The following is a 23,768-nucleotide window of genomic DNA, read 5'->3' as shown; positions in this document are numbered from 1 at the left end:
AATATTCCTCCCTGTCAGTAAATCTCTGAAACCCACTGGCAAAGTGTACCCCAAACCCCTTAGTAATGGTAGACCAGCCAATATAATCAATTACTCCATTCACTCAGGTGGCAGAGATCTGTGCTGTTGATCTAAAGGTCCAAATCCTGTTGTTGAACCATGCAGGGATCAGTATGATTTCATGTGTTAGCATTTCTAATTTTTTTCTAGTTTGCTTTTTAAAAAGCCAGTAGATTACATGCAAAAAACCTACATTAAAACAGCATGAAAGGTTGCAGAGTCAAGCAGTGGAAAGTTAGGAAATAATTCAACATCTGTGTGCATATGCATTAGAATACAGTCTTTAATGACATGATCACATACTATTTATCATTCAGTGTACCAGATGGATAGTGCTCTGGCAATGAATCAGGTTTGTGTAGTGAATGAAGATGTGTTCTGTAGCATTCCTGTACTCTTTGTTGCAGTGGCTGTAGTTGAAAGATGTGCAGTAAAGGAGGCAGGAAACTTCAGGAAAAGAAAGGACAGTCTCATAATTAAGGCAGTTGAATGCTTCCCTGGAAAAACTGATTCTATCCCTGCCTCTGTCACAGAGTCTGTATCATACTGGACAAGCCACATAAACCAAACTTTTTACAGGTGGTCACTATGTGTTCCTGGGAGTCTGACTTGAGACCCTGGAGCTCAACACACACAGCTGTAACTGAAGTCAATGGGAACTGAGCTTTAAATATATATGTGCTGAAATATCATGCCTAGGAATCTCAAAATTAGTGGATGCTTTTGATCTCACTATCTCTGTGCGTCAGTTCCTCATCTGTAAGGGAATAATGCCACCCCCTCACCTCCCAGGGGAGCTATGAAAATTGATTCATGTTTGTGAAACACTCAGATACTATAGGGATGAGCACCACAGAAAAGTCTATGAGGAAATTAATACTTCTGTCTTCAGAGCAGGCTTTGAATAGTCTGCAGTAAATAAGGCCGAAGGCCACATATTCAGTGAGGAGAAAACAAAATATGGAATAGAAGCTCATTCAGTAAGCGCCATCCATTCTGTGCATTTAATGAGGCAGAGGTACTGTGGAGAAATATAGCATGCGATCGGGTATCATAATACATATACAAAAGGGGACCAAACAAACATTACACAGGCAAGCTTAATTCTGGCATTTCCTAACTTTTGAGTGCTTGACTCTGCAACTAACTTTTTTTAAATGCCATTTCTGTGTGATAGGTATCTTAGATCTTTTCAGAAATGTCATATACTATTTTTATAATAGAGTAGGAAATACAATCTAGTGATTAACACGAAAGAGTTGGAGTCAAGAAATCTGAATTTCCTGTGAGAGAGTAGCAAAGTCTTAATCTTTGAACTTCAGTTCCTCTTAGGTAAAATTTAGAGAATACTTCACGTTTCTCAGGATGTTGTAAGGCTTAGCTTATTAATGTACTTAGATATCACAAGTATTACAAATTCCCCAGAAAACAAATTTATGACATCACCAGAGGACCACTTTTACAATTATTTTTATCTATGCACATTTGTAACCCCATTATATCATTTCAATTAGTGGAAAAGCAAGTTCCTCAGATGCAGCAGAGGTTACTTTCAAGATTATTTTTGTTAAGAGGCTAAATAAAGAACACAACATACTCCCAAAATGTAGTCCCACCAGGGAAAAAATATGCTTGAAAGCCACCCAACCAGCTGCGAGGTGTTGTTGGAAAGTGAGAAGAGGAAGTGGACAGCCAGATTTAAGAGATACAATCTAAAGGGTGAGGGGGAAGAGAGAAAGTTTAATATTAAATATGTAAAAAATTAAAACAGAAAAAATGCCTACTATTCTATACTCCACTAATACAAAATAATTCATATTAAAAAAATGGGGAATTATTTCCCATAGTAGAATGATATAGTTCTAAAAAGTCAGTCTTTAGCAAATTAATTCTCATTAATTTAAAGTGTTTAACTATACTACCACACAAAGACACTTCAGTCACATGTACTGTATGTAAAATGTGTCCTGAAGCTCACCGTGCCCTACAGGATATGCTTTGGTACTTGCACAAATAGGAAAGTACAAAGTCATGTCATTTTTAATACTATATTTTTACATAATTAAAAAATGTTTTATTCCTTTCATTTGTACATTCGTTGTACTACTTACCACGTCCTAAACTTTTATTGAACCTTTCATGCACTGTGGAAAAAGACTGCAAGGTTCCATCCTGACCTGATGGAATATTAAGAAAAAGAAAACTAAATACCTATCCATAACAATATCAGCTTATGCCCAAGTCACAAAGATCAAAAACAGACATTTGAACAATGATAAACCAGAATGCTACAGGAATAGTCAAGCAGTTTATGTCCAAATCTTGATATACAATAAACCCAGACAAAAAACAAAACAACCTGGAGTTAGGGTTAAAAGCACAAATTTATGAGTAAAAAAAACCAAAAACCCCCACAAGTTTACAGTTATCCCAAAACAAGTGTTACAAACCCAGGAAATGAGTAAAAGCTAACCTTTAAAGAAACCAAAACAGGCTAAGGCATCAAAACACAGTTAAGGTACACAAATCAACCAAACCAATTCTGCCAGCCGGGGGGGGAAAAAAAAAGATAAAAAGAAGGAGCAGAGATGAGCGAAAGCAAGGCTGCATGGGGTGGGGACCATACAAGGCAGGGGGATGGGCATTACAGGAGAAGGTTATTTCGGGAGCAGGGGAGCAAGTCGAGTAAGTGGGGATTCAGTGGCAATTTTGGGGTTGGGGAGACCAGGGGTGTATATGGGACTTAGGAAGGTTATGTGCAGGACGGCTTGTATTAAGAAAGCCAGGGTTGTATGACAGGAGTCTGGGGCGGGGAGCCCAGTCCCTCTGCACCAAGACATAAGTGCTTGAAAGATTCCCCACAGACCAATGACCTGTCTGAGCCCCAGACTTTAGAGTCTTTAGGTCTAACAGTGCCCTTGGTACCTGAGGAACTAGCAGACTCATACCAGGTTGGAGAGCAATGGGTGCCAAAGTGGCTGGAGTCAGAGACCACAACTTCTTAAAGGGAGAATCCCAACCTGGAGAACTCAAGGGACAGTCTTTGGGAATCTTATGGGAAGAATCTTGGGTCTTCCTCTTAGATACCCTCAAGGAGTGTGGCTCGGAGGCACCAGACTTATTCGGAGACAGGGTACAGGTAGGTCCCCTGGCCTGGGTCAGAAGCCAGGTGCTGCGAACTCTCCATCATGAAGTGTCCAAGTTTGAGCTCCCTGTTTTTTTTCTGACCCTAAATTTTAATGCCAGACAGAAATTTGCACTTTTGGGAAATGTGAGATTTCCCCAAGGCAACAGATGCACAGGGAGTGCCCATCACTCACTGGGACTGCCGCCTGGCACAAAAGGCAATGTGTGAAACTCAGAAAACCAGGCTTACCCTCCCAGTAAAGTAAAATGCCCAGGAGGGGAGAAACTAGCTAGCTAGCTATATTTTTTCTAAACTAAACTACTACTACTTACTAACTATAATTAAGGTTGTGGATTTGTCACAGAAGTCACGGATTCCGTGACTTTCCATGACCTCTGCAGCGGCCAGTATGCCTGGCTCAGGGGCAGCTCAGGCACCAGACGCACCGGCTGCTGCTGGGGCAATCTTGGGCCACCCCGCCCCCAGCAGCGGTAGAGTTTGGGTTTGGGAGGGGGCAGGGGGTTGGGGCACAGGACGGGGTGAGGCGGGCTCTGGGTGGTGGGCTCCCCAGAAGCAGTGACATCCCCCTCGCTCAGCTGCTAGGTGGAGGCATGGCCAGGCAGCTCTGCACACTGCCTCTGCCCAGAGCGCTGGCTTCGCAGCTCCGATTCGCCTGGAACCGAGGCCAATGGTAGCTGCGGGGGCGGTGCCTGCAGCTCAGCGAGGGGGATGGTGCCCCTTCCGGGGCGCCCCCCAGGTAAGTACTGCCTAAAACCCGCCTCACGCTGTCCCGTGCCTCTACTCAGAGCGCTGGCTTCACAACTCCCATTTGCCGAGAACCGCGACCAATGGGAGCTGTGCCAGCAGCTGAGCAAGGGGGATGTCGCTGCTTCCGGGGAGCCCCGGAGGAAGAGCCAGGTAGGGAGCCTGCCGGCCCTGCCACCCCCCCACCCAGCACCGGTGGGGATCCTGGGCCGTGCGCCGCCCTCCCCCTCAAGTTTTAGTCAGGGGTATATAGTAAAGTCATGTACAGGTCACGGGCCGTTAAGTTTTGTTTACTGCCCATAACCTTGTCCATGATTTTTACTAAAAATACCTGTGACTAAAACGTAGCCTTAACTATAATAAACCAACTACAAAAAGAGCTAAGGGGACACAGTTGAGCTAAAACTCAACATGGACAACTACAAAGGCTCAATCTCAGGCTGAGGTGGTTGAGAAGGAACTGAGGGCGGTTTGCCCACACAGTGCTATGTAACAATGGCACAAAACACAAGGCTGGGTAACACACGTGTGGGCTAAATGGACATTGCTATGAGAAATCTCCAATCAAAGGCGCCTGGGGTGCAAGTGCACTTAGAGTGAAGTGCCCATAGGAATTCTACTTGAAGAACTTTATCTTTTTCAAGAATTTGTTGAATTGACACATGTCTAAGATTGGTCTGAGATCCTCTTTCCCTCCCCCCCTTTTGCTTTTGGGATGAGGAAATAGTGGAAATGAAACCCCTTCCCTCTGAGATCACATGGAACCTACCCTGCAGCTTCCAACTGAAGGGGAGAGTGTACCTCCTGGAAGAGGTGCTCCTTGTAAGAGTGGTCCCTGAAGGGGGCAGGGAGGGAAGTTGTGAGGGAGGGGTAGAAGCAAACTGGAGAGTAAATCCCACCTCCACAGTGTTCAAAACCCACAGGTCCGAAGTAGTTCAGAAGCAAGCACTGAAGAAGTGAGACAGACTGTTTGCAAAGGTGGGGGATATGGATTTGGAGTGATGGAGAATGGCATGGCAACCTCAACAGGGCCATCAAAACGACTGCTTAAGACATCCAGGAAGTACCAAAGGGCCCAAGCTGGAGCTGAAGCAGCAGGGCAAGGCTTGCACCTAAAACCCCTGGACTTCTTTTTTGACAGGTCACGTTGAGCAGATGGGGGGAGGGGAAGAAGGGGGCAGGGAAATCAGTGTCTCTCAATGTTGAGATCTTCCCCCAGTCAGAAAGCACTATGTACAAACCCAAGGACTTTAAGGTGGCTCTAGAGTCCTTAAGCCATGGAACACTCTGTCCATCTGGTCTGAGAACAGAGAAGTATCCTCAAATGGCAAGTCCCGAATAGTATTCTGGACTTCATAGGGGACATCAGAAGACTAACCAGGAGAATTTTTACTTGGCAACCGCAAAATCCATGGTCCTAGCTGCAGTGATGTTCTTGCGACTAATTTGCCCTCACTGACCAGAGAAAAGAACTCCTGCCTAGCCATCTCCAGAAGTAGGTCTCCGAATTTCTACATGGAGCCCCATAAATTAAAACTGTACCACCCCAGCAGAGCCTGTTGGTTAGCAATACACAGCTGCAAACCCTCCATGGAATAAATCTTTTTGCCAAATAAGTCCACTCTCTTTGTGTCCTTTGATTTGGGGGCGGCAGTCTGATGTCTTTGTCACCTATTCTCATTAGCTGCCATGACTAATGACCCCAGAGGTGGGTGTGTATAAAGGTACTCAAAACATTGGGTGGGCACATAGTATTTTCTCTTTGAAGTGGGAGGCAACGATAACAGGATCTGCCATGGAGGCTTTATAGGCTATAGTATTGCCTCATTAATTGGCAGAGCCACTTGGAGGGACCGACAGTTGATAATATGTCAATCAAGTTATAGGAGAACTCCCTGACCTGCATGCCCAAGTCTGCAGCCACTCTTTCACAACTCCTCAGACTTTAAATTCATCCAGAGAAACCTCATCATCTGAATAGGACGAAGAGAAAGCCAAGAGTGAGGAGATTGAAGCTCTCCTACAGGCTGTTCCTGGCTTCTAGGACCTCTTCCTGATGTTTGGTTCTGGTCCTGGAACCGGACCCTGCAGACAGAGCAGACCAGTGCGCAGGCTGTCCCCAGACGATGCGCAACCCTGTCCCCAGGGCACTGAATAGGCACAGTGAGGGGGAAGATCTGGAAACTGGGGAAACCCCAAAGCGTCCCAAAATGGCTACTGGTACAAGGCTAGACCCCAGTGACCTAGCCACATTTTCTTGGCAACTCCCATTGTGGGGTCTCAATGGTAGGCAGGGAGAGAGGATCCCCGAGGGGACTGACAGGTCCTGCTTCAGGCTTGTGAGACATAAAATCCCATCTCTAAGTTGCTCATCCAGTCAATACCAGGGACCAGTACTGAGAACCTAGTGATAGATGGAGCGTCATCATCATTGCAAGGTTCCCCTTGCAGGGTACGAATGGACTGACTAGGAAGTAGGCAACTTCAGTATCGCAGGTTGGCCTGCTGGAGATGGTAACGGATGGGACAATGGTGCCGAGGGACCCCAGTCCTGTACCAATGGAGACACCAGTACCAAGAGGCAGAGCAAATTTCTTGCTGCCTCAAGCACCTCCAGGGTAGTTGGCACTGAGGTGGTATCTTCTTACGGTGACAATGAAGCTGACGGTGCAGCACTGAAACCAACTGTGCTGACTTGAGCACTGATTTGGGAGAGGAGTGCTTAGGTTTCAGATGCACTCAATTCAACATGTTCTCACCCCTCTTACCAGACTTTAAGGGTAGAGATCTTCCCCTGCTCTGAGCCTCTTTGGAAGTCTTCTTTCTTAGCACAGGCATGAGAGATTGGTGACCAGATTCCAATAATGCTGGAGGTGCACTTCTCACTGAAGCTGCAGTACTCAGCACCAAGTCAGACCGGGCCAGCTTCGATGGTGGCCTGATTGCCAACTCCAACAGCAGGAATTTCACCCTAGCCCCCCTATGCTTCTTCATTCTAGGCTTGAATTCCCTGCAAATCTGGCACCAGTCTTTTAACTCTGCTTTAGCCAGGCACCTCAGGTAACTATAGTGAGAGTTGCTCACTAGCACAGGCCTTGAGCAAGAAGCCCAGTGCTTGAAGCCCAGTGACTAGGGCATACCTTGGTGCCATCAGCAGAACCCTGAAGCGGGGGGCGGAGGGGAAAACTGGGGGGTTTTTAAACATCAAAATCCTACAGCTATACTAACTACCAGACTAGCTCTATTATATACATCATCATACACAAAGCTGAGAAAGAACTGTTCTGGTAATGAACAAGGGTTCTGATGACTGTCACGGATGCTCCCAAGGAACTGAGTGGGACTAGGAGCCACTCTGCCCTTTATACAATGGTGCATGGCAGCAGAGGGAGTACAAGCCACCCAACAGGTACAGCTGAAGGAAAATTTACAAACAACCGAGCGCTAGGTGCAGACACCACGCATGGAATGCACATGTGCAATCACTCAAAGAATTACTCAGTACGCTTAATGTACCTAAATGATTAAATACAGTAATTTGCAACGCATTGTCAAAATGAAATTAAAGACATTGCTAGTTATATCTCTTATCACTAGCCAATAAGCTGAAAAGTTTATTTAACAGCGCAGAACAAAATGGGTACATTTGAGAAGTTCAGAGGATTTCTACCTGCGCTAAGAATTTGTTGTCCATTTTGCCCATGGTATCTGATTTTTGTTGGAGGAGCACTATGTCCCATACGGCACCTCAACAAACGACCACCACCTCCAGGGCCATCAAAGATCCATATCTGCTCAAGAAATGCAAAGAAATGGAACATCAGTAAACATAACAGTAACTCCTATTGAAAAAATAGATTGGTATAACGTAGTTAGAAACAATAACCTGTCATGTTCAGTAACTTTGGTTTTACAGTACATGCTGATGCAACTGAAAAGAGCTACCTCAGTCTACACAAGTATTCATACTTTGGAGGACCACTGGAAAAAAATAAATTTACCACAACGGTAGTAGCAGGAAAAAAAAAAGCTTACCTTTATAGCATTATCAGCACCATTAGTAACAAGAAGTGGCTCTCCCTGGACAAATGACATACCAGCTATTGCTGTGGAATGGGCATTTCGCATTTGACTAATGAGTTTCTTCTCTTCCAGATCCCACAGTGCAATGTGTCCAATAGGACTTCCAGCTGCCATGACTGGATGACCATCTGATCACAAAATGGGGGGGGGGGGGAGGGGAGAATCCAAAACCAAAATTTTTTTTTACTATACATTGCTTATAGCTTTCAATCATTTTAACTTTTCAAAGTTCATGTAAGCAAATCTCTCTCAAAGATTACAATCAATCAGAGGAAAAAATTCATTCCTAAATAGAACATAAAATTAAAGCAATCATTTATCATAGTGATCTAATTTTTGAGAGAGAGAATGGAACAGCACCATCAGTAATAGGACCAGATGATATGCAATATCAGATCAGACCAGGTATATTTAGTTTAGTATCTTGGTCTGACAATGGCCAGTACCAGATGCTTCAGAGGAAGATTCACGAAACCCCACAGTGGATATTTAACTGGCTATATCTTTAGATTTCAGAGTTAGATGAATGACAGGAATGGGTGCTGCCTACACATCTCAGAACACAATTCTGCAGCAAGAGCCAAATCTGCTGTACTGCAGAATACTCTGACCCCTACTACTAGGCTGATCTGTTTTGAGTGAATGTTATTTCCTATTTATGAAATAGTAAAATGTTGCCGTATACAGATTTTAAACATTCCCCTGCAAGATTTGCAATTTTTCCAACTATATAAGAAAATATCACAAGTTTATTACTTTTAGCCATTGTAAACTTTAAAAAACCCCAAGACACAAAACCAAGTTTTGTGCCTACAATACCTTAAAAATATGTTTATTTTTTCTACTTTTTAATTAATATTACTGTTTTAATTTGATCTGCATATACGACTAATCAAACTGCTAGAATTTACCTGTACGGAAAGATATTGCTGTGATGGGACCCCAGTCTTGCTGAAATTTCATCAGTGTTTCATCAAACTTAATGTTGTGCACAATGATATGACCAGACACGAGACCTATTGCAACTACATCTACTGCTGGTGCCTGTAAAAGACAGTTAAATGATGAGAGAGAAATTAAACAGATTCCTCTCCATCCATTTGTATTTTTCCTATTAAAAAATAAGTTCTGCTGAATGCATTAATATATTCTTTAACTACATGACATCTTATTACAACATCACTGCTTCATTCAGTGAACAGGTTGAATTTGCAAAGCAAATGAGATATTTCTTCTTAGCAAATTAGGCAGGGATTCTGCTCCATTCTAACCAAAAACTTATGTTTGAAATTACACAATATAAATTAAGAATAAAACTACTGAGTCACTGGATTTGACCTAATTTCAGTATAATTCTGAGCAATTCAGCCTTCAGTGCACAGAAGCAACAATGTGTAGTGAAGTAGGAAGAAGTCCATGGATGTGCAACCAATGGGAGGGAATGCATTAATTTAGCATAAAAATAATTTAAGAAATAAATTTAAGCAATTAAAAACTTTCCTAGAAAAAAAAAAAAAAAGATTTTTGGTAGATAACTGTACTAGATAAATGTTTCCCCTTAAATATGTTCAAATAAGTCTAGTAAATTTCACATCTGTTCCTCGTTCACTGTCCAACTTGTGCACTATGTAAGGGAGGCAGTCTTACACAATGTGTGTGTTTGTGATACGTAACTAAAATCTGTACAGTATAAAATATGCACGTGGATCTCATTTCCTGACTTGAGTGCTTAATTTTGCAAACTTAGCTGGAACATGCTATGTCAAGTTCTGTGTAACCTACTTCATGGTCCATAAGCTTTTCCTATACCAGTATGTTATAGGTACAGCAAGTTAACACCCGATATGTATGACATTCAAGTAAATTTAGGTCTAAAATGAATGGTTTAACCTTATAGTCAAGTACTTAATAAATCTTGCACTTCGTTTCCTACCACATAATATCAATTCACTTATTTTAATCTATAATTGAGCATTTGACCATTCTAAAGCATCAAAGTGAGATTGAACATGTTGCACTAAAAATAAATGTATATGAAATTAAAATTGTTCGCAGAAGCTTGAGCAGCCGATGTTATAGGATACCATCTGGTATCATACTTTTAGTTTGTTTTTATTTTGTTTGTAATAGCCCGCAGGTTTTTTATTTTTGGAGTTGTTCTTTTCATTTTGGCAAAAGTTTGATTTCTCCCCTTCCCCCCGATTTAAAAAAAAACAACAACGAATTTCAGAAGTAACTGGCAACATAAATAAGCTGACCTACGGTACACCAATACCCTAAAAACTTAAGTCACCGAAGTAGTCCTTACTCAGTGGAGTATCCAGTTAAGAAAGCTATGTGAGCTAGTAAGGATTTACAGGGCTTGTCCCCTAGATTGTATGCTAATAATAGTATATTATCTATAGTATAGATAATATACTATAGATAATATAGTATATTATCTATACTCTCTGTACACAATATGCACCTGTAGCACTGTACAAGAATGTTAAACAACACTGACTGCTGTTCTACATTTACCTTTTACAAACCAATGAACGATCAAAACTAACCTGTTCGAGGGTTGTCACACCCCCTAAGCCCCATCCTGGAAATGAGTATAAAAGTTTGCTGTGAAAAGAAAGTGTTTTAGAAGTTACATTTAGAAAAAGCCTACATCAAAATGAATGTCTAGCAAGTACATCTAGAAAGAAGTATGACAGAGAATGAAGGCTAGCAGCATACATTAAAAAAAAAAAAAAAAAATCTATAGAATTTAAAAATTAGGGAAATACAATCATTTATATGGAAAAGCTGAAAACTATATTGGTGCATTCTGTCTTCAGGATGAGATTATTTTCAGGCAGAGCAGTGGTAAAACTGAGTGCAAAGGAAATTATACACAAGGCCCTGATTATAGAATGCTTGAAGCATGAGAGGTGCATGATGTAACATTAGTGACTAAACGACATGACAGGATATGTACTTTCACTATAAGCACCAATAAAAATATTTTGGTAAAATTAAGTTTGGCTGTGTTTATTAGTTATCAAATAATTAAACTAAATGTTTAGTTTCGCATGCTATACAAAAAGTCATTCAAAAATTTTTTTTTTTGGTATTTGGGTTACAAGGCAGATTCACTTAAATCAAATTTAGGGCTCAATCTTGCACCCACTAACTGGTGCGGATTACCACAAATGCTCCCACTGATGCCATGGGGTTATCTAAATCAGTAAGCATTTAAGTAGGCACGTGGCTCAACATCAGGCCTTTAAAACATAATCCTCGATTATGTTTACACACAAGTGTGAGAATGCTGAAACAAGCCCAAGCAGTGCATTCATTTCAAACTGCAATCACCTACTCTATCTTTGTTTAAAAAGGAATTTAAGAAAAAAATTCTATTTTAATCCTGTTTTAGTAGTTTTTGTACAGCATTGACAGCACCATATAGCTACCCTGAATAAAAATAAAAGAGCAATGATATTATTGAAAATGTGTAATTGCTATGAGACTAAAACCTTGAATCACATGACAAGTGTAAATTCTCATGAACTGTAGTCATATATATTTTCACATTTACAGAGTGTGTGTGCACCCATAATGAGGTCTCCCACTCTAGAGTTGGAAATAGCCAGCTCATGGAAAGATAGAGTACCAACACTTAAGTCAAGCTTATTAATAGTAACTCAGCCACAGGCCATTGTGCCAAAACCAAAATATATTACAATAAAACTTAAAACTAAATCCAGATTTTTAAAGTATTAAAATACATATAAAAACAAATTAAAAAGAACAAACTCATTAAAACTATATATAATTGAAGGGTTAAAAATCTATGGGCATTTTATATAACAACCTGATATATGGATTGTGCCAGCTCTTTTCCAGACCGAAAGTCCAGAGTTTGGTCAAGAGACCAGAGGCCTAGCAAATAGTGATTAGCTAAGAGAAAGCAGAATAAACAAGATAACATTGCCTTTGCTAAGATATGCTTGGTCAGTAGAAATGCCAGATGTTGAAGCAATAACTGAAAAATTATGTTTCAAATTGAACAAAGAATCCCTGTTCCTATTGTGTTAGTTTCTTCTGTAGGGAAGACGTTCTTCCCACAGATCCTACCTTGAGTTTATGAAAGGTTGGCACGTGTCAGTATAAGATATGGCATCCTCCCACCTCCCTTTCCCAGGGACACAAAGGAGACAATCTTTATTGCCATACACTTTCACTGTTTCTTTATGTTAACCCCTAGGAATGTACCTGTTGGACAATCAAAGGAGTTGCTTCATTCCTATGGATCCCAAATCAGAATTCAACATATATATATATATAACATAGTATAAAATATGTTATTTTATACTAATAACATTTTATCAAAGTATTAAATGTTAACTTGCTAACTTGAGACCATGGGCGGAGACATTATGTAACCTGTTAACCATTGGCTAATGTGCTATCTTGTCTTGCTGCAAAACCTATCCCGGGGTGTGGAACTGCCAACCCGTCACTTTCCCCTGCCCAGGGAAAATCTATATATTCTATTGTAATCAATTGATTGACAGTATCTCTGAGCCTAATAAGCAAGGTGACACTCCGCCAGCGCTGTGCGTAATAAACTCCTATGCTTGACCCCTACACGGGTTGGATTCCTTCAATAGTCACTGATTAACACTTATTTTGCCTGCACAGTCTTTAAAGAATTTAAGTTATTTTAAAAAAATTAAGTTCCTAGCTCTGGCTGTGAAGATATTCTAAACATGTCCCAATGCAGTGGCAAGTCTGCAAGCAAATACAGATATTGTTTCAGTCTAAGGGCCAAATGCTGCTTCCCTTCACACAGGAATGGAAGGCCCTAAAATACAGCAGAGCTTCCACTCTGCAAGGATGGGAGGAAAGAGGGAAGAAAACATAGTAGTCTGTATAAGAGGACTCCACATAGTGGAGTTTTGTGGTTTGGCAGAAAGAGTGCAGATGAGCAGCCTGGAGATTTGCTACCATATGAATTCAAACACCTACTCAGCCCACCACCCTAGAGAGAAACTACCAGCTACTACAAAAGCCATGAGTCGTAATTATGGCCTTTTGTATTAATGTGATTACTGAAAGTCAATGGGACTTGGCGTCCTCAGTGCAGAAGTCATTTTTGAAAATTGCACTTTGGAGAACTGGAATGTACAACTCCCTCCACCCCAACAACTTCTACAATGCAATTACGTGTTTTCAATTTCAGATGCCTGTACTGGCAAATTGGGGCAAAGTAAAACAAGTTGAATCAACAACAGGGCAGGGCCCCCAATCAGCAAGTCTCTTCCCCACCTTGAATTACTGTAGTAGAGCATAAGGAGGCATAATCTGAGTAGTGAGCTCAGTCCCAAATCCCACAGCAGCTGAACAGGTGCGAAACCTTGCTCCCCACACTCAGCTAGGCATATCTCCCTCCTCCTCATGGGCCCACTCAGTGGCTGGACAACAATTTTAAGGGGGAGGAGTTCTACAACTACTTCCTCTGCCATACTTCATCAGACAGACAACTAGCTAAAATGCTGAGTGGGGTCGGGGTTGGGAAATGAAAGCAAGGAATATTACTGAAGAAACCTGCACAATCCCCGTTACTTCACAGCAAAAAAATCCTGGCTTGAAAAAATAGCATTTTCAGTCACATAAGAGAGGCAACTGTATTACCCATATTTCTGAAAACAACACTGAGGGGGCTCTTCTGCTGAAGGAATTAGAAAAAATAGACCTGCATTAAGAGATCATTTTATTTAGAAAATGTTAAAACTCTGAGTATAGCTCCATCTGGAGAGTGAAATGTACTTAAAGAATAAAGAATCTTACTTGGATTTTACATTCCATAACTGCAGGCTTCCTTGTTCACTGCCAAGGAGAATTTTATTTAAGTAGGTACTTGGATGCATAATTGCAGAAACTGCAAAAACAGCCTTATCAAAATTCAGTTGTAGGTATTCTTCTGCAGACATAAGAAACTGTGTTAGTTATGCTGCCATTACAAACATTCCAAGTTAGCCATTCTTTGCAAATTTTTAAGAAATAATCATTTTATCTTTTACATGCACAAATGGGAAGAAGTCCTCACAACTGGGATTTCTTCCCTGAAAGCACCAGAAACCTCATATGAACCTGACCCATCTCGTGGCAAGTTATGTAGCTTACTTTATAGTGCCCCACAGAACCGATTTATATCATTATAAAGTATTCTTATTGTGCTTTCTGAGCAGAACATCTCACTTGATTATCATGTCTTCTGTTTACATTATAACAAAGTCTTGTTAATACATGAACTCCAACTTAGAAGCGTAGTAGTTATTTTAAAAATTGTTAAACGCCACAGACCACCATAAGAGAACCTGTCAGGCTAATGAGTCATTGCCCAATACCAAAATTGGAGAATTCTTTGAAAAGAAAGAATTAAGCCACCGAAGTGTGATCCCACTTAACAGTGAGCCATCAAAACCTTATTTAAACTTGGCACAATTAGACTTTATAATTTCAATGGATAATATTTTTAAGCAATTTTTTTCTATTATCTATTTAAATTTTCACAGTTGTGGGAAACTATGGGAGGGGTCAGGCAACAGGGGTAGACAATTATTTAATAACAGACAGATTCAAAAAGTTTTATAACCGTTAAAACAAATTGTCAACACCACATGCCAAAATACACAAAGTAAATGCCTTAAATCAAAAGTCTAAGAAGTTCTCAAGCAGGACTTTTCTTACTCTGCATATCTGTAAGTTTTCAATCATCACTGATGGAAATATTTTTTCATTGGTTTGTGCACATATGGTGAAATCAGCATTTATTGATAAAAATCTAATCCTTTCAAACCTATCCATTCAATAGCATGAAAGGCTACTGACAACTAAAAAACTCAGGACTTGATCTTTTTCTGCTGCCCAGAGAGCAAGCAATTTCCATTCCATACCCAGTGTCATAGATAAAGGGACTGAAGAAATTTTAGGACTCCACATGACACCAAACTTCTTTCACCACAACTCTCATGAACAAAGGGAATGTTAAGAGATACCAGTTATGCATAAGTAGACTTCTGCACCCACATGCCTCTCTCCAACCCTTTCTCCTCCCGAAGTCAATGGAGCTTTGAATGGGTGCAGGGGTCCACCAATGAAGCTCACTGCAGGATCAGGATTTCAAACATTAATGCAACAACCATTTTATTTTGCCTTAAGAAAATTAAGAACTCTGGCATAAGCATTAAACAAATTGTCTTACATTATCAAATGCTTACAACTTTTATCACATACTACAGATACAGTTTGGACAGTTACAGAATGAGGAAATAGTGACTCACCTTCTGATTGTACATCCCAAACAATAAGAACATTATCAATATCCACAGAGATGACATGTTCACCAAATGGCTGCAAAAGGTGAATTTCTCCTTTGTGACCATCATATATATGAACCACCTATGATTTCAAAGTACACATTTCAGTAAACCTTTTCACATATTGTAATATTGTAGTATATTACTTGAACGATAGCAACTTCCTGTAACAGAAACCCGTTAATACACTTTATACTGTATTTTATCTAGTAAATATGCACATTTATTAAGTCTCATTTATGATAGCTTCCTTGTGAGAAAGTGTACTTGGCAAATCTTTTTTGTCATAGTTTTAATTGTATTTTAACTTTTGTGTCCTGAAGATAGTGCTCTGATAAAGAAATAGTCATTTTATAAGTGTCACAGCCCAACCATTGTAGAATTTGTCCTTAAACCTTTCTTATTTTAACTTATCCATTGTTATTGCTGAGCACTGTGAGGCTATTGTCCCCAAAACTTGTGAAATTAAATTACAGTTGATATGAATAAGTGACTTAAGTAAGAAAACACATCAATATTGGCTTAGTCTCTGGTTATTACACAATAAATAAGTTATAAAAACCTCTTTGTTCCGGGCAAAAGCATGGAGAAGATTGCCATATGAAGCAAAGACCAACATTCTGTCCGCTGCCAAACAAGTAATGTCTTGTAATAAAGCATTACCTATGAATAAAGAAGGGAATAAGTTTGACAATTTTCATTTTCACGATACGTTGTAAGACATTTTTTATTAACATATTCATGGTTGCAAATTACCAACAACAAATTAAGGTACGTCAGGAAGAGAAGATTATCAAATACTGTCTTTGGGCAACAAGTGGCTAAATTATGAGAAATGTTTTCCTAGAAGTGAACACAACGAGAAAATATGTAGGAAACACTGTGAGTTAGGGCATGAATTAACTTTTAAAATATGTCTGCATTATACATTACAGAAGCTACCCAAAAATAACATTTCCAAGACTCCTACAGCCCAAGAACTGCCTTAAGAAAACTGAATGAAAATGGAGCATATAATACAAGTGACACAAAAAAGTGTCAACTATTTTTGTATTTGTCATCAAGTCTTAAGAGAGCTACTAGCGCTGCCTACAGTTAAGGTTGCTTGACACATCCCATTATAAAACCCCCACTTTCACTGGCTAATACCTTTGCCATCCTTAAATCATTTGGACTGAAATTTTCCATGCTGAGCGTCTGCTTCAGGTTAACTACTTCTTAAAAGTTTTAGCTAACACAGTTCTGCTGTTTCCAAGAATAGATTACTAGATCACACATTGTTTTGACTATATTAATTTTTCCTCCCCACAATGGTTTCATTTGGAAGCTCTAATGCTCCCCTGCTTTGGAGCAGGGACTCAAAATCTGGAAGGGGGGTGGGGTTAGCAGATTCTGTCTGTACTGAGCATGCTTCAGTGTGGGGCTGCAAGTCTGAGTAGGACTTTCCCTGTAATTATTCCGCCTGCCATCCAGCAGGCTTCTGTGGCACTGGGCACAGGAAGAGAGCAGAGAGATTGAGTGCACAGAAGAGATTATGCTCCTGCTGCTTGTGCCCAGGCAGTAAGGAGGAGGAAGCAGCCACACTGAAATGCAGAGGAATGAGGCTTGGCCTACACTTAAAAACGTAGGCTGGCATACCTATGGTGCTGAGAGAGATGAAAAATCCACCCCCCGACTGTCGTAGCTAAGCTGATGCAACCCCAAGTGTAGACGCAAGTAGGTCAATGGAAGACTGGTTTCCTTGACATAGCTACCATCATTTGGGGAAGTTGTGCTCCTACACTGACAAAAAAAAAACCCTTCCATCACTGTAGGCCTGCCTCTACAATATGGGGTTATGACGACATAGCTACAGCAGCACAGCTATGTCACAACAGTCCCTATAGAAATGGCCTGAGAAATAGGGTGGGAGTGGGTGTTGCAGGAGACAGAGGGAGAAGTGAAGCTGAAAGGGGAGTGAATAAGGCTGATCCAAGTAGGTAGAGCAGGAACCTATCGTGTGGGGGAGGATTTGCATAGGAGTGTGGGCAGCAGGAGTTTGGAGGAGTGGATAGGTGCAGAGAGTACTCCTGAGGGAATTCTGCGCCAAAAAATTAAAAATTATGCACACAATATTTTAAAATTCTGCAAATTTTATTTGTCAATAAATAAATGTGGCTCCAGCATGCCAGTGGGGAACACAGGCCACTGGCTGCACTGAAGTGGGAGGTTACCGGGGGGAGGTGGGAGGTTTAGGGTTCAGGGACTCGGCAGTGAGGCTGCACCTGATCCCGACACAGTGCAAGGGCTGGGCCTGCCCCAGAAACACCCCAAGGCCCTACCCCTCTGCGCCAGGTGAACCAGGTGTGGGTGAGCAGGCTCAGCCCAGCAGGATCCAATAGCATGTTATGCAAGACCTGGGGCTACATGTAGGTTAAGAAATCTTGAATATCTACCCATTCACTGAACAAGGGTGGTGTACTGTGGAAAAATATGTGATCATCTAATTAAAGACTTTATCATAGCACATACCAAGGGCACAGAATTAAGGTTGCACGGGCAATCTTAATACTGGCATTTCCTAACATTTAAGTGCTTGAGTCTACAACCTTAATATTATTTTAATATACTTTGACATAGCTAGTTATAGATAAGATTTGCTTCCTATTACACAATTCACGTCTATACAGATGTGTTAGCTGTTTGGGGGGGGGAAAAGTAATTTGCATGATGTAGAACAAACTGTATACTTACTAACAGCAACTATACCAAGTTTCTTTACCTGTAAAAAAAATAAATAAATAAAAAGATGGATCTTTAGTAGTTTTCTGCTCTGAATTTCCTACAAATACGAATCCAGCAATCTAGAAACATTAGCATTTGCAAATTCAGAACTATGCATGAAAAAGGTCCTCCTGCACTTTAGAGCCATGATCTGACTAGAAACCAAAGTGTAAAACCCCAGCAGACACAGGGCCAAATCATACTCCCAATCACTGAACTTCTTCATAATCATCTCATCTGGGAGACAAGATTTGCCTTCCCCAGCATGGAGCAGGTCCTTAACCTTAAGGCACACCAAGATCCAAAGAAAATTCTGTGGAGATCAAAACATCTGCACAGGGCTGGTATATATGTACAAAAGTGCTGGGTGGCTAGATCCACAAATGTCTTAGGCACCTAACTACCACTTTAGACATTCCCCAAATCCAACATTTAGGTGCCATTGAGATCCTCAAAACGCATGCTCAGCTGCCATCTAATTCTTTAGGCACCCAAGTCCCCATATGCCTTTCCACCATTAAAGTTCCCCAGGAATCTAAGTTTCCACAAGCCCACGATCCACAAGCCTTGTTACCCTGTCAAATCATGTAAAACCATTCCCTTGTTCTTGACAAATCCATGTTGACTGTTCCTTATCACCTTAGTATCTTCTAGGTGTTTGCAAATGGATTGCTTATTTGCTCCATTATCTTTCCGGGTACTTTTTATAGATTGACACTATATTTGTCCTCTTCCGGTCCTCTGGAATCTCTCCCATCTTCCATGAGTTTTCAAATACAATGGCTAATGGCTCAAATATCAACTCAGTCAGCTCCTTGAGTACTCTAGGACAGTGGTCTCCAAAGTGGGGTGTGCATACCCCAGGGAGTGCACAAGAGGATCCTTGGGGGTGCGCAGCAGGAGGAGTGCTTTTTTTTTTTTTTTTTTTTGCGCTTTGGCAGTTTGGGCAGGAGTCCGAGCGGCTTTTTTATTTTTGCTTCGGCAAAAATGGTAGAGCCAGCGCGGCAGGGGGTGTGTGCTCAAATTTTTTTTTTACTGATAGGGGTGCGTGATCAAAAGGTTTGGAGACCACTGCTCTAGGATGTATTTCATCAGGCCCAGACAACCTGAAGACATCTAGTTGTCCAAGTAATTTTTAATTTCTTTTTCCCGTTTTAGCCTCTGATCCTTCCTCATTTTCACTGGCATTCACTATGTTAGATGTCCAATCACTACTAATTTTGGTGAAACCCGAAACAAAAAAAGTAATTTAGCACTTCTGCCATTTCCACATTTTCTGTTACTGTCTTTCCCCCTCTCCTTGAGTAATGGGCTATCCTGTCCTTCCTCTTAGTTCGAATATATTTGTAAAATGTTTTCTTGTTACCCTTTAAATCTCTAGCTAGTTTAATCTCATTCTGTGACTTAGCCTGTCTAGTTTTGCCCCTACATGTGTTTTGCTCATGTTGTTTTTTATAGTCATTCTTCATAATTTGTCCTCATTCCCACTTTTTTGTGGGACTCTATTTCTGAGTTTCAGATCACTGAAGATCTCCTGGTTAAGCCAGGATGGTCTCTTGCCATACTCCCTATCTTCCCTACACAGTGGGACAATTTACTCTTGAACGCTTAATAATGTCTCTTTGAAAAACTGCCAACTCTCTTGAACTGTTTTTCTCCTTAGACTTCCTTTCCATGGGATCTTACCTACCAACCCCCTGAGTTTGCTAAAGTCTATCTTCTTGAAATCCATTGTCTTCACTCTACTCTTTTCCATCCTACCATTCCTTAGAACAGGGGTGAGCAAACTATGGCCATGGGTCGGATCCAGCCCGCAAGCCATTTTAAGACGGCCCCTGAGCTGCACCACGCGGCTCGGCCCCGCTCCGGCCGCGGCGCTGGGTCAGGGGCCGCACCACGCAGCTCAGCCCCACTCCGGCCGGGGCACTGGGTGAGGGGCTGCACCACGCAGCTCGGCCCCGCACTCCTGAGCCTCTCCCCATGCCCCAACCCCCTGCCCTGATCCTCCCTCCCACTCTCTAAACCCCTCGATCCCAGCCTGGAGCACTCTTCTGCACCCCAAACCTCTCATCCCCAGCCCCACCCCAGAGCCCACACCCCCACCCTAATTTTGTGAGCATTCATGGCCCTCCATACAATTTCTATTCCCCGATGTGGCCCTCGGGCCAAAAAGTTTGCCCACCCCGCCTTAGAATCATGAACTCTATCATTTTATGATCAGTTTCACCCAAGCTGCCATCCACTTTCAAATGATCCACCAGTTCCTCCCAATTTATCAAAAATCAAACCGAGAACAGCCTCTCCCCAGTAGCTTTTTGCCTCCAAAGCATTCCAAGAACTCTCATTTACTTACAAGTCACTTTTTGTGTGATTAGATTAACTCTCTGGATGATGTGACCCAAGTGGGGCATTTGAGGAGAGTCAGCATTACAGCACAGAAGAAAAACTGCACAGATCATTCTAGAGGAAGGTGCTGTGGCCCCCATACTGATCCTGGAAAACAGAGAAGCGGTGGGCTTCCGAGCAGGAGGCTACACAGTGTGGGTGTCACAGACTTACGCTTTGTTTTCACTTTTCCCTGCTTAAAAAAAGTGGGTGAGGAGGTGGGGGAAGGGGGAGTTATTGCAACAGCCGTGTAAAATCCTAAATGGAAACAAGGCACCTTGTAGGTCGAGGAAGCTGGGCCGGGAGAGGGGGCGCGGCTCGTACCGCTTGTGGGGCGGGGACTGGGGCGATCACGCATACTGCAGGACAGGAGGGGGCATAGGAGCCCAGGGGGGTCACTCACGCTGCGGGGGAGAGGGGAGCCACATGATCCGACGGGGGGGTGTCACTCACGTTGTATGTGTGGAAGCTCCTCCCCGCGGCGGTGAGCAGGTAGAACTCGCGGTGGCGCTGGTGGTAGCGCAGCACGTGGGGCAGGTGGTTGGAGTAAAGGCCGAGAGCGCGGAAGCCCGAGAAGAGCGCGCTGCCGCCACTGCCGCTGCCCCCGCCGGGGGCCGCCCGCACCGCGCTGCCCGCACGCGACATCCCCCAGGCTAGGCCGCCGGCGCCCGCACCCACAAAAGCACGCGTCCGTCCAAGCGCGCAGCGGAAACAGCCCAGCCCTGCCCCGCCCCTTCCGGCGCCACCGGCAGCCGCCGGCTCTTAGCAACAGCCCAGCGGCCCCGGAGCGTCCACGAAAGCTCCCCCCCCCGCGCCTGCGTGCTCCGCGTTCCGCCTTCCGCGATTGGGGGCAGAAAGACCCTCCCCCACAGCCAACCGCGTCTGCGCAGGCGCTGCCCCCTGCCCGGCGACTGGTTTCCCGTCGAGCTCCACGTGCCGTAGCCAGTGTTCGCGTCACCGCGTTCTCTGAGCCGTACTCCAGCGCGCCCATCCTCGTGGCTCCCGACACCGTGTCCCTACGCGCGGTCCTGTGCCAGCCCCACCTGCTCCCAGATCGGGCCGCCTGAGATCCCGACTAATGAAATGCGGGCTCCCGTCCCAGGCGACGGGCTCAGACTTTGCTCCACAGCCACCAGGGCTCGGATCTTGTTTATTTAAAGGTGCAAGCTGAGAGTCTCATCACCTGACTCCAAGAGCTGAGGCTTTGAGAAAAACAACAAATATTACCAGACTTTAAAAAAGCAGGAGAGTGAGCCGCAACGCTGTCATGGGGAAAAGCATCTGTCAGTTTTGTATGATTATAGTCTATTTATTAATCACTGACATTGTGTCCCGTCCTGCATGAGATGCAGCTAACAGCCCAGTCCTGCAAACTTGCATAGTGTTTGATGCTAACATGAGCCATCCCCATTGATTTTAGTAGGACCCTTCACAGAAGTAAGAATTCAATGATACTCAGTACGATTGAGTTTTTAGACACCCTCTGGTGTCCCAAGGAGTTTATGATCTAGATCGGATTGATGGTTTTTCCCCTTAGTTTCACACAAATCACGTTCTCTAGGGTTGCCACCACTGAGGTACCAAAAAGCCAAAACAAAACACAACGTCCGAGATGATCCTGAGCCCAAAAAACTGAACAGATGGTGATGTTTACTGAGCACCCTTATAGATTTCCCAGGACAGCTACTACCTCCAAAAAGGGACAAGTATGGAAAAACATGGACAGGTGGCTACCCTAATTCTCAGCATGTTATTGTTGTGTTATTTACTTCAGAAATATTTGCTCCAGAATAGCTTCAATGGACAAATCTTTGTGACAGAGAAAAGAAAAGCTGAAAACTAAAGAAATAATGGTTGTCAAAACCTGCCTAACCTCAGGCTTTTGACCTGAGACTCATGCTTTCGGGGGATTTTTCAAGGCCCATGGAACTGTTCCTAGAACCTCAAGCCTTTTGTGGGTGCCATAGCTGTGGTTGCTGCAAAAGCTGTTAGTACAGATACAGCAGCCATAAATGTGGTTACAGAGAGTCTAGATTAATTTCCAACAGGCTGCAAAGAATAGATGCATTCTTGGGCTTCAATATTAATTCACCTAAAATAGGTGAGAAAGAGTGTTTTCCTGATTTTTTTTATAATATATTTTGTACCAATGTATTTTGAGACGACAAATAGAAGCACAGGAAGAAGAACAAGCCACTCAGAAGGAAGATCTCTATTTCCCATTGTAGAGATGTATGGCTGACACCCTAAATGGAAGGGTTGGTGGTGGGAAGAGAAGAGATCCACTAAGAAAAAGCTTCATTAATACAGAATTAAGGTTGCCTGATGGTGTCTCGTACCCTTCCAGAACATTTTTTGGGTACACTTGGCTTCTGAAGTTCTAATGGTTTAAAGGGAAGGGGAGGTTAAGATGGAAATAGTGGAGGGGATGCTATTTTGGGTACGTGGTTTGGGAGAAGAGAGGCACACCAGTCTTCTCTCACATGCTTAAAGTTATTGTAACCACCAGACTAGTTTGAGTATCATTTTCAATGGTGCTCCTCCATCGGTTTAGTGAGTGTCATGGAGTAAATGTTGAGTGACTGAGATCACTTTGAGCACATTCAGGGGCATGGTTTGATCTGCAGTGCTACACAAAAGAGTTGGTTAAATCTGCCAACATTAAGAAATGCTATGGGGGGGGAGGTTGTAGGGGACGGGGAGTTATATCTCTGGGATCCCTTTTGTGAATGCCCCCAAATTTGGATCAATAGCCCTACCATAAACCCACCTGAGGCATATCACATTTCAAAGCATTACAAGAAGCATGTGGATTTTAGAGCAACTTTAAGAGTCAATCTTTAAACAGAAAGATGTTCTCAATCTTTATTATAGCACAGCTGGCATTCTGTTATAATGAGAAGGGCCATGTCTACACTATGCAGACTATAACGACATAGCTACCACACTGTAGCTATGCTGGCATAATCCTGTAGCACAGATGCGGAAGGGGTTCTTCAATCAATGTAGGAACACCACCTCCCCAAAATTAAAATTGTTTTAATTAATAAATCCTTACATTATGGTTGTAAGCTATTTGTTTAGCAAATTGTATGTTAAAGGTTTTTACAAAATAAATTAAAAACATTTAAAATTTGAATTAAAAAATCATTTGTAAAATTTACAACTTTACAAATTTGCATCATTGGTAATAAATATTTCTAAAACCTATTTTTTGATATTTATATAACTCC

The 23,768-nt window shown here is 42.3% G+C and overlaps 1 protein-coding gene across 1 annotated transcript in view; it reads right to left on the bottom strand.

The window, feature by feature from the left end:
• WDR36 (WD repeat domain 36) overlaps nucleotides 1–21,180 on the bottom strand; it is a 49,867-nt gene extending 28,687 nt beyond the window's left edge. The window contains exons 1-10 of the mRNA XM_065406359.1: nucleotides 20,989–21,180; nucleotides 18,121–18,148; nucleotides 15,950–16,050; nucleotides 15,352–15,469; nucleotides 13,856–13,988; nucleotides 10,588–10,645; nucleotides 8,947–9,079; nucleotides 7,988–8,163; nucleotides 7,623–7,743; nucleotides 2,172–2,237 (exon numbers count right to left, since the gene is read on the bottom strand). Coding sequence (XP_065262431.1) covers nucleotides 2,172–2,237; nucleotides 7,623–7,743; nucleotides 7,988–8,163; nucleotides 8,947–9,079; nucleotides 10,588–10,645; nucleotides 13,856–13,988; nucleotides 15,352–15,469; nucleotides 15,950–16,050; nucleotides 18,121–18,148; nucleotides 20,989–21,180 — 1,126 coding nt within the window. The remainder of the gene's footprint in view (nucleotides 1–2,171; nucleotides 2,238–7,622; nucleotides 7,744–7,987; nucleotides 8,164–8,946; nucleotides 9,080–10,587; nucleotides 10,646–13,855; nucleotides 13,989–15,351; nucleotides 15,470–15,949; nucleotides 16,051–18,120; nucleotides 18,149–20,988) is intronic.
• Nucleotides 21,181–23,768: the final 2,588 nt, after the last annotated feature.

This window comes from Emys orbicularis, chromosome 6 (genome assembly GCF_028017835.1).
Source record: "Emys orbicularis isolate rEmyOrb1 chromosome 6, rEmyOrb1.hap1, whole genome shotgun sequence".
Taxonomy (NCBI): domain Eukaryota; kingdom Metazoa; phylum Chordata; order Testudines; family Emydidae; genus Emys; species Emys orbicularis.
Note: the sequence above shows the minus strand (reverse complement) of the source record. Positions and strands in the feature narration are given on the sequence as shown.